Source organism: Micropterus dolomieu, linkage group LG04 (assembly GCF_021292245.1).
Source record: "Micropterus dolomieu isolate WLL.071019.BEF.003 ecotype Adirondacks linkage group LG04, ASM2129224v1, whole genome shotgun sequence".
Lineage (NCBI taxonomy): Eukaryota > Metazoa > Chordata > Actinopteri > Centrarchiformes > Centrarchidae > Micropterus > Micropterus dolomieu.
In genome coordinates this window covers 12,562,540-12,574,233 of record NC_060153.1, presented here as the reverse complement: position 1 = coordinate 12,574,233, position 11,694 = coordinate 12,562,540, and the positions used below count along the sequence as shown (strand labels likewise).

Below are 11,694 nucleotides of genomic sequence, written 5' to 3'. Positions count from 1 at the left end.
TATATTTACCAAGATACTTGTATTGAGATACAGACTCAATCTCGGAGCCCTGAGAAGTAGTGATGGGTGGAAGGTGCAATGACTTGATGCACTGGAAAACAACATAAGTTTTGTTTTGTCGTCATTCAGAACAAGTTTTAAATCAATCAATGTGTTATACAGTATCAAAAGCAAGTTGTAGCTGACAAAGAGCCTGGTTTGGTGTAACCTTGATTGGAATGGGGTTCTTAATCGCCCCAGAGTCCGCCTCCATGTCTGCTGGATCCATGCTGCTGGCCAGATCGTTAATGTTGGGGGAACCTAGCGGATCCAGAAGCAGGCACAGAGACTCTTGTTTATCTAGATAAGTATGGGTTTATTGAAAGGTAAGGTTCCTGGAGGATGATTGTCTCCGCACACAGTTTGGGTTGGGCAGGGCAGCTTCACAGCCTGAGCGGTTCCTAGGGCGAAGGCAGGAAAACACAAGTATTAAGCGAGGAATCAGAAAACAGATTATTTTAACTCTTCTAGTTCAGAACTAGTTGGCCGTAGCGCTTGTTACCACTGAGGTGAGCGGACGATCTGGAGGAGTTGATTACTGGAGTCAGCTTCAGGTGTGAGCCGTTCCAGGGGGGAGAGGGAGAGACCGACGTCGCGCCCACACAAACACACACACACCAGACAAACTGACAGACAGGGACGGACGGGAGGGTAAACGGAGGGAAACACAAGGCTTGGGAATCCCATATTCAGCAATGTTTTGTGTTTTGTAAAAGCACTGCCTACTTATAGCCTACTTCTCTTATAAACGCATGTGCAAAACAGTAACCTTAGTTCAAAATGTTTCATAAAAATCATACTCATTGCTGCTGTTATGAATACGTGATTAGTTAAAATGTCAGGAGGGACCTGCTTCGTTTTTTATTATTTTTAAATAGCTTATATGATACAGCATCATCTGGTCTGAGAGGCTGCAGTGTTTTCAGTTCGGCTGGTTGTTGACTCCTCAGGTTAATTATTGTTCCAGTAAAGTGGATTCATTTCTAAAATGCGCTGCTGAAGAGGTTAACCATCACTTTTATGGATGGGTTGCAGTGGTTGAAAGTAATTGTAACGTAACGAGTAATGTGACTATTTACTTTTAAATAGTAAAGTAGGCCTGATAACTTTTTAAATGAGTAATAAGTGAAAATAAAATCCAAAAAATGACTTGAGTTATCTTGAGTTATTTACTTACATTATCCCACGTGTTTCCAGCAATTGTCAAACACAGAGAGGTCCATCCATCCATCGTCAACTGCTTATCCTGCGTACAGGGTCGCGGGGACACAGAGAAGTCTGTAATTTTAATCAAGGTAACGGTGCGTTTCATTTGGTCGCTTGTCAGTGGCATCATATCCCCTTTACGCAGGCGTCAGCGTTGTTTGTTTTCCAGAATCTGTCGTAAATTGATGCTTTATCTTGTGTTAAGACACATTTTTACAATACACTTTTTAGATCTTGGTTGTTTTTAGCTAGATATTTTAACAAGAAGAAGGATTTTAGTCATCGGACGCCTGGACAAGCTGAGCAAATGTCTGATGCTTTATTCAATGTTTCTGTCTTTAAGTCCTTCTGATTTGGAGAGGAGACCTCTGTAGATCATTTGGCTCAAAGGAGCTCACTGATTTTTAACGTGAAACTGCTTTATTCAGTGTTTTTAGATGTTTTATTCACCTGTTTCATTTATTTTGGAGAGGAGGAGACCTCTGCGGATAATTCCGCTCCTGGTAAAAACCTCCTGAACGATGTACAAGAAGGAACCCTAGCTGACTGTAATGAACGTGATGGTGTTGAAGACAGCAACTCCCATGCTACTTAACAATGTCATCAAACCACAACTTTTGTTATTGTTTTGATGTCAGAGACCCCTTCCATTCTTTGGTCCCATATGAAGCAGTAGATATTAATGTTTTACTGAAGCTCTTCTAAAAAAGACTGCAATCCAATAAATGGAGACTCCAGACACTACAAGTTATTGATTACATTTTTAATATACGTGTGTCACAGGCGTCTGTCCGCATTCTAGACTGATAAATCTGTTCAATAATAACAAAAGACATAGCAGACGTGGGATGAACAGCCTCTTGAAAATGTCAGGCTACAGGGAAGTTCACATCTTGTTTTCTGATGGCACTAAGATGGCCAACACTTTTCAAGTTGCTTTGCCCATCTTGCAGTGTGTGTGGTGCGCTAGCTGAACTGGGTAAGACAAACTGTCCTATTAAACGTGCTTCAGCAGTCACAGAAGTAAAGAAAGTTGTAGATTTAGTGACACTGCCACAAGAATCACAGGCATGACATGGAGAAAAGCATCACATAATGCAGATGAGTTCTTTGGAATGAATGTTTCGGCCTTGACAAGGAATTATCTAACATTTTCTTTTTTTTATAGAAGCGCAAGAGTCTTTTTTCAGTTTCAACTTGAGTTCTCTTGTATTGAAGGTAACAATGAAATCGTGAGACTGACAGAATCAGAATCAGAAATACTTTTTTACTCCCCCGCTCTTCTCCTCTCACTCTAGCTTAGGATATAGAAGGACAAGAAGCTATAGCCTTGTTATTTAAATTGAAGATACTTGAGGACACTGTGCAAGTTATAGACTGTAATTGTGTTTTATAGCTGTGTCTGAAATTGGTCTTGAATCGCCTTTTTCATTGAGGTTTCTTTACATGAATCAGAAGTACACACAGTGAAAGAATTAATTTATCACACATTTTCCACATGATAAGCCCTGACAGGGTGCTCTAGTAAACATGGATTTCAGACTCTCATTAATCATTTTGTCTCTCTTCTGGAGTGTTGCTGACTGTGATTTATTATTTCCCTCAGGAGTAAAGCAATGCATTTTATTATTGTCAGTATCTCCATCAACCTGCATCTGCTTCTATTCATTTTTGCAACGCTTAACACTTCCACTTTTTTAATGAAATGCCATTGTTTAACTGAGCCAGTTTCTTACTCTGGATAGAGTGAACCACATTCTATAGCAGATAGATACAATGAGACAAAATATAAATGCAAGCACATGCTGTGTCCCATTTCCATACTACTACAAATAGCAGCCAGTGAACCAAATCAAGCCCCTACAACAAAACTATTTTGCCGTTTTTCCATTACCAGCTCAACTCGCCTCGCCTCTACTTGTCCTCCATTTTCCATTGTACCCAGAAATTGCACCCCTAAATGTAGCTGGTCGTCAATGCCACACACAACTACCGTGACGTAATATTCAATGCGACACACGCACCAGCGACCAACAAACACCTGTCTCTTGATTTAAGTTAAAACCTAAAACGTTTCAATATTACTCAGAATGTATAGACAGATTAGCGATATGAAAACCTTACAGCTCACGAGCTCCTCCCGCGGGTTGGCGCTGGCTTCCCCCGTATGGAAGATTTTATTGTAACCCACAGAAAACAATCCACAAAGGTGTACTATGTTGCACAAATGTTTCACTATCTACAAATATGTATTTTTACATTTGTGATGTGTAAAATCATATCCACAAAAATGCAGAGTGACTTCTTTGCACATTTGTAACTTCCTTTTTACACATTTGTGGAATTTTGTCCAATGTGGACTGCGGAGATCTGTTAAAAAAAAATATACACAAATATCTCACTACCCAAAACATGTATTTTTACAACCTGCTGAATAACAACTGAATAATTTATCACTTAGGTGAAAAGGTGCCACATTTAAAGAGATTACTTCCCCTAACAAAGACACAGAAGAGGAGGGAAGACTAAATCATGACTCAGCAGGGATGATATTACATGAGAATAGTTGATCTACAGAAGAAACAGATCTAATAGAAACACAGAATCCCGAGAGCTGCACTGCATTATATTCTGTTATAGTTAGGCTATAGATTTTGAATTGTCACCTGCAACCTGAATTTTGTGTTTCTCTTTACATAAAATCATACCATCAACTGGTGCAAAATAAATCATCAGAATGCAGGAAATAAAGTGTTTAATACTGTAAACTTTCATATAATTCAGCATTAAAGATTTCTTTCTGTGTTAAAATTTTGTCTCGTCTCGATCTTGTGAACCCAATCTTGTCTCGTTTCGTGGGTCAAGTGTCCCGTCATACCCCTAGTGTCCACCAAAGCCCAGGCTTAAATAATCAAGGGTATTTTAGTGGTCATACATACTGAGATATTTTGTGTCAGTTCCCAGTGTGAACACACTACATATTCAATTATTATGTAATATGGATTTGGAACACAGCTACAGTGAGATCCTGCCAGTGCGAGATGGTACTGCATTTGAAGCAGGGCTCCAGACTAACGTTTTTGACCTCCGTCCCAGAACCGTCCTGAAAAACAGTTTTAACTGTCCTGAAGTTAAGCGTAAAGCGTCCCAAAATCACAATGTTGTTTCTTTACTTTATTACCCTCTATAGTTGTTAGTGACATAATAAATGATTATAAATTGATAAAATAAATATTTATTTTGCTTAATTCAAACAAACAGATTTATAAACTAAACTATAAATAAACAGACAATCCCTTTCGTCCTAGAGCCGTCCTACAGAATATTTCTCTCCGTCCCAAACACATTTTCTATCGTCCCCAGGATGACAGGACGCCATTAGTCTCGAGTCCTGATTTGGAGGGAGGGATCATGCTGAGATGAAGAATAATGACTTCATGTAAAGGTCTGTTTTTTTCCAGGCATCCCATGATAACAGAGATATGGGTGTACCAGTGAGTGTCAATGCAATTAAGATTACATATAATCTTAAAAGCTTACATTTGCTAACATTTACTGTCAGTTAAAGGACAAGGGACAAAGTTGTGACTGAAACATAGATATGTGTGTGTGTGCGTGTGTGTTTGTGTATAATGTGTAATGTGTTTCAGGTGAGTTTTAGCCTTGACAAGCTCATTGTGGATGTCACTGTGGCCACAACCACAGACAATATTGCAATTACAACAACAGGCCATCGATACCACTTGATGGCCTCAGGCAGCATCTGCAGATGCTGTGATGTTCTCCTCTAAAGGCTTTAATTACATTTCATGACATCTTTCATGTCCGTTGCCTCTATGTGCACCCGAGGGACCGGCAGATGTCCAACAGATGTACAGATGCCCAAAGATGTCACTACATTCCTAAAGTTTGACTACTTTGCTAATTGCATTATTACTAATTGCCTTATACATGGGAGAAAAAAATGTCTTCTTCAGTGAGTGTGTGCTGGAATGGCTCCACATGCAGTATACACTGTATAATGCCTCATTACCATCTAGGAAGCATGCTTTATAATACATAATAATAATAATAATACACAGTCATCCACCATTGTATGCAAATAACACGGTAGAATAGAGATGATCGTGGAAAGGAAAGGATTCATTTTATAAAAAGGGCTGTAAATGTAGGCCTCCATTTAGGCTGCTAATGCACGAAGGTCCAAAAAGCTTCTATTTTGAGACCTAACGAATTCACATACTCCTCATAATGGAGACATTTGACCGGTTTGTTGTGCAGATATCTGAGCAAAGAAGCACTCTGATTTACGTGCTTAAAATGAACAGATGGTTAGGCAGAATGTACGCAAATCAATTACTGTCTTAATTGTTTTTGGGTGTTTGTTAGTTGGCTTGTTAATAATTGACTTCCATGGTAAGTTCCAGCTCACGATGTACCAGCACATCAAAACATTTTTGCTCCCACCACAGCATTAATGTACAGACAATGTTTAAACAAACTTAGGTCACATTATAAATGGCAAATCTAATGTCTGTAACCTCTGCTGCTGGTGGTAGTCACTTTAAACCATTTTTATTCTCAGATGATTAATCTTAAACAAGCCACCCCCGCTAGTGAATGTGTCCGCATAAATTACTCACTTTTTTCCCCCATAACAGTGATTGATTTTCTTATTAATATGCCGTTTTCTTCTTAACCCTCAATAACAGGTACCAGCTGGGGAGCAAAAAATAATATGCTCCACTGCATACGTTTCATTATTTGCTAATCTACAACCATAAAATGAGATAGGCTGTGTTATGTGAATTAATAGAAAGTATTTGTTTTGTCAGCGGGATCCCTATTGTGGCAAGAGATTAATCTGCCCTTAATAGCAGAGATGGTATCCAGTTTGTTCTGTGAGATGCTTGGATTCTGGACTGGTTAACCCACATTTGTGAAACAGAATCAACAGAGCAAACAGAGCTCAATTCAAGACAGTTGGATCTGATGCATGTCACATTATTCTGAGCTATTAAAAAAAAGAGATAAAAACTTTATGTGAGAGTCTAATAAAACCAGACTTTTCAGATAAGTGTAGAGAGATCTCTTCTGGTCTTCCCGAAAACACAAACCACATATGGGAAATCCTGCACTTCAAATTGTTACAAATCCTACTAGTGGCTGCCATCAGGTGTACTGGATTACAGTTGAATCTTGATAAACTCACACAAGATAATGATTCAAAAGCTATGGGAACTTTGTGAAATGGAGCAAATAACTTGAGCACTAAGGCTCAAAAAACCTAATTTATATGAGATGGAGTTCTGTAATGTAATATAGAATACAGAACTCCATATATGTATATATATGTATATATATATATATATGCCACGTTGCTGTAGCTTAGCTTGCATTTCACTGGGGGGTAGCTTCTGTGTAGTGAGGCTTCATTTAATGTAGAGTAGCTAGTAGCTTAGATCACTACATTTTCCAAGTAGCTTGCCCAACACTGCTAGTACTTTACTTGTGTTTCTATTTTCTGTCCCTTCTACTCCACTACAATTCAGAGTGGAATATTGTACTTTTTACCTCAACACCTGTAACAGCTTAAAATAAATAGTTATTTCTACAAAAAATAAATATATATATAAAATATGACTGTCACAGTGGATGGAAGCAGGGTAACAGGAACCAAATGCAGAGCAGATGCAGATTTTAATAACAAAATGAGATGCAAAGGCTTGCAGGAAGATGAAGCAGGCAGGCAAGGGCCAAAACCAGAGAGCAGTTCAACACAAGCAAACAAATCAGTACAGAGCAGGCAGGAATCCAAAGTCTAACGAACAAACAAAAGGTCAAATAGGAATGCAGAAACAGGGAACCAAATCTCAAGGCGGTATGCAACATAACAAAACAATCTGGCAGCAAACAATGGAAGTTGTTCGCTACATATGGTGTGTGGCTGCTGAGGGAATGAGTTGCAGTTGGGAAGTGGATGGAGTAGGTCAAGTAACTGCAGGGCTGATGAGAGTTGGGTTGATAGCTGTGGCATAAACAGACGGGATTTTTTTTAGAGCCCTACACGAAGTCGGAAAGTTTGTGGGAGAAAAACTCGGAGATGTGCGGTCGGTCATGATAACAAGAAGTGGAATGGTTATCATTGTGTGTCAAAGCGGCAGCGAGATAAGGCACTTAATGAGTATGAAGATCATAGCAGTTTGAATTGTTTCCCACTCGGGTCAGAAATAAAAAAGAAAGGAGTGGTGTACCGCAGTGGAGGGCAAGTAATTTCGGAGAACTGAAGGAGGAAAGTCACTCAGTGTGTCTGACCTTTGAGGGGGAATTGCCAGAAAGGCTATATTTGGATTATATATGTTACACGGTGAGGCCGTACGAGAGAGCGCCACTAAGATGTTTCTGCTGTCAGGAGTCAGAGAATGTGGGAGGTGTGGGAAGAACAACTGTGAAAGTGAGAAGTGTAAAGTATAGAAGGAGCAAGTAGTGTATACACTGTGCTGGAAATCAATATACGGGGTCAGCACAATGTCTGGAGAGTATTAAGAAAGGAAGCAATTGACCATGATCAGAGCAGAAGTGGGTTTGTCATGAGAACGGAAAGAAAGGATGAATGAGTGGCAGTGCAAAAGGAACAGGAGCAGAAAAGAAATAGAGACAATCAGAATATCTGCATGCACAAGAAACAATTTTTGGCATTTATTGCCATAGTAGTAAATTGTGTCGTTGAAATAAAGAGTAAATCAGAAATAATGAAGATGGTACTGGATGCTGCAAGCAGATTCTTGGACTTTGTGGACATATTGGGAGAAGAGATAGACGTTACACTGAGGGGAAGGATTTGCACCAACTGAGAGAACAGAGTCTGAGTTATAGAAGGGACAATGTTGTGAATGGGAATACTTTGGGTGGACACTGCAACTGGGAAATTTTTTAATCCAGTGGGTGGTGATAATGCAATACTTAAGAATTCCAAACGCCATAAAACACCATAGCAGAAGAAGAAGAAGAAAAAGCAGAAGGGCTGATGAGAGAGGTGGGAACAGGTGTGGAGATGGGTGAGGAAGTCTGGTTATGGAGAACAGAGGGAAAGTCAGAGGGCATGTGTTGGAGAGCTTGAGGATGGCAGGTCTGGGGAGTAGGCGAAAGTATATGGCCTGAAAGAAGTGAGCTCCTTTTTCTCTTTGCTCAGTTGGATGATGCTCGAGGTTCTTTGAGTCTGTACATTCAGTACAGCAGGGACGTTCTGTCTCCCTTATTTTTTTATACTAATTTTAGATAACAAAATACAACACAAACAAAATGACCAAGAGGTTAATAAAAAATATTGTGTGCTCTTTTCTACTGGCCACAGCTTTGACCGTAAAAAATGCTTTCAGTTAATTACATGGCCTAACGTTAACACTTCACAAACACAATTGGCTTGACCTACAGTAATGTTCTTCCTTGACATTTATGGATTTATAATTGGATATGAGTAATTTTTAAGAAGGTATTATTGGCACAAAACAGTTGAGCACCTTTGACAATGGAATGTGTTGTTGTAATTAATAGTAAGTTAATAGTAAGTTTGTAAGTAAGTCAATGAGTAAAATGTTTTAGGAGTTGCAAACTTGTAGATTTTTTAACAGTGACACTTTCCTTAAATTCTTCATAGCAGGTGCAAAAATCCCCTTCAAATCACAAATAAAGAATCTCATACGCTCACATTTTGCTGTAGTGAATAACACATTAACATTCGAACATCCGCATTATCAGTAGGCTTATGTGAAATATTTTTCAAGTTCCTTGTGCGCTCACTTTTGCACCACATATCTCTGTGAAATATGGAGGTATAGGTGTCTACCTGTAGAACCTTGGCTTCAACAAACCGGGAGAAAAGCCAGCTTGCTGTTACCAGTTTTAACGAGGTAACTTAATCGAGAAGAGGAAAGAGAGCTGATTTTAGACTTCAAACCCCAGATGAACACACAAATGTACGGATAATCTATTTTATGTATTAATCCTCTGTGTGTGTGTGTGTGTGTGTGTTTTTGTTGACTTTGATCTGTGTGGTGATTTTTTTTCTCCAGGTGATTTTACATCCTCTGAGACCTCGCATGTCCCCGGCACAAGGTGGAGTTTGGGTCGCTGTTATCTGGATAATGGCCAGCTGCTTCTCCCTCCCACATGCGATTTACCAAAAACTCCTGACTTTTACATACAGGTAAAATGATGCACACTCAACACTCACTCTTCATTAAGCATCTTCCCTGAATGTAGGCTCATATAAAGACAGGCGACTGGACAGGTTGGACTGAGTTGTCTGTGCTTAACAAAACTGTTACAAACTCTTTGGTGATCTTACACTGCTCTGGTGAAGGTTTGGTTAGCTTTAGGCACAAACCAAGGCTGACTGTCAGTGGACAAAAAGTCCGACGTTTTGTCGACCCAATGTCACCAGACTTCCTCCTTTGATCAAAACGGACAAGAGTAATAACTACAATGGCCACTATGGGCTTTATCACTTCATCGTATTCATAATATGGTGACATCAGAATCAGAATGAATGTAAGGACTTCGACACTATATCATAGATCAAGATGATTCATTGTCAGTCAGAACAACCTTTATCATCTTATTTCTTCTTGCCTCTTAAAACCCATTTCGTAATGTTTTATGTCTATATCTGAGTTGTTTCCCCCTCTTATGTCCTCTAGACCTAGAGCTGAAACGATTAGTCGATTAATGGACCATCAGGAAATCAATAAGCAACTATTTACAAAGAAAAAGATTCACTATTTGAGTCAGTTTTCAAGTACTAACTCTCTGGCTTCCGCTGCTCAGACGTGAGGATTTACTTGACTAACTATATATGTGTTTCTGGGCTCCTTGTGCTCTGTTATAATTTGCAATTTCACTATTTTCTGCCATTTGGTAATATAGACAAAATAATTTATCAAGAAAATGATCAGCAGAAAAATAACAATAAATCTCACCTCAAACTCACCTGTAACCCAATTCTCACCCCTCTCACAAATTTGTCTGTCCCTCTTCCTCTGTGCTGTAATTCTCCTCACCAGTAAGGAAAAGGAGCGCAGCCTGTGTGTCCCAGACTTCCCCGAGCCATCAGATGTCTACTGGCAGTATATTGACCTCCTGACCTTCATATTACTTTACATGCTGCCACTCCTCATCATCACTGCCTCCTACACTACAGTGGCCTGCCGGCTGTTGCGCCACAACGCCATTGGTGACACCACAACAGCTCAACACGCCGCCCAGAGAAGAAAGCGGCGGCGGACGCTGGCCATGTTGCTCCTGGTGGTCGGGGTGTTTGCTGTCTGCTGGTTCCCGCTCAACTGTTACGTGGTGCTGCTCTCCAGCCAAGCTATCAACTCCTCTAATGCCCTTTACTTCTGCTTTCACTGGCTGGCTATGAGCTCCACCTGCTACAACCCTTTCATCTACTGCTGTCTGAATCCCACCTTCCGCCAGGAGCTGAGGCTCCTCTTTGACATATGCAGGAGGAAACGGAGAGCGGCGGTCGGGTTGGAGCCAGAGCTCCGCCCTGTAGTGGCCTGCGCTCCTTGTCAGAGGACTGCCTGGCCTGACAATCATGACTCCTCGGGGCCAAGTCATGCTTTGTCCCACCCGGGCCACGCCTCCTCACAGCAGAGTCATCCCTCTTCCAGTCAGTCCCACAACCTAAAAGATACACATGTGCTCTTCACAGCTAGGCAGGCCCTCACAGGAAGAACCGACATCCTCTCAGTGGAGCCCATCGTGGCCGTAAGCTGACTGGGAACAACTGCCACAATGTGATAGGATTTTGGTATTTGAGATTCTTAATCCCATTTGAGTGTTTCAGAGGAAATTTGAAAATCTCAGCAAAGTATGGCTGGGCCTACACAGGATTTTAGTAGCAGAGGGAGAGGAGATGGGTTTGGTGACAACTGTATATTGAAGAAACTGTCATCAAAAAAAGGATTTCCCAGTGGTTCGGAAGTAAGGATATCTTTCTTTGGTGCATTGTTTGAAAAAATGTAAAAACACACGACAAGGTCCATTTTCTGGAGGTTCTGATCGTATCACACGATCTTCCTTAGCAGATGGAGTTTGCCCTGTGTTAATGATTAAATTTCCATTTTTCCCCCTGTGCACTTTAAGAACTTGTCCTCCATGTTGAAGTGACAGGCGAGATGAGTTCATTTTTGATCTTGGAGACAGCCGTTGACAAAACAATCTCACCGCAAGATCCATTTAGGAGTAGGGTTGGGAATCAAGTACCAAATTTCCAGGTACTGTCGATTAGTTAAGACTTGTGCATTTTGGTTACACTTATCGGTTCCTAACTCTTTGCATATTTCAGTCGCTTTTCTGATTGAACTGCAGTGTGTATTTTACAATCCAAAAAAGTGGCACTTATCTGCCAGGACCTGCTACGGGGACCTAACGTCATGTCATTTG

The 11,694-nt window shown here is 40.4% G+C and overlaps 1 protein-coding gene across 1 annotated transcript in view; it reads left to right on the top strand.

Annotated features, from left to right (window-relative positions):
• Positions 1 to 11,033, top strand: part of gpr83 (G protein-coupled receptor 83) — a 26,316-nt gene extending 15,283 nt beyond the window's left edge. Inside the window, exons 3-4 of the mRNA XM_046047749.1 lie at positions 9,318 to 9,451; positions 10,308 to 11,033. Coding sequence (XP_045903705.1) covers positions 9,318 to 9,451; positions 10,308 to 11,025 — 852 coding nt within the window. The 3' untranslated portion in view covers positions 11,026 to 11,033. The remainder of the gene's footprint in view (positions 1 to 9,317; positions 9,452 to 10,307) is intronic.
• The last annotated feature ends 661 nt before the right edge of the window (positions 11,034 to 11,694 follow it).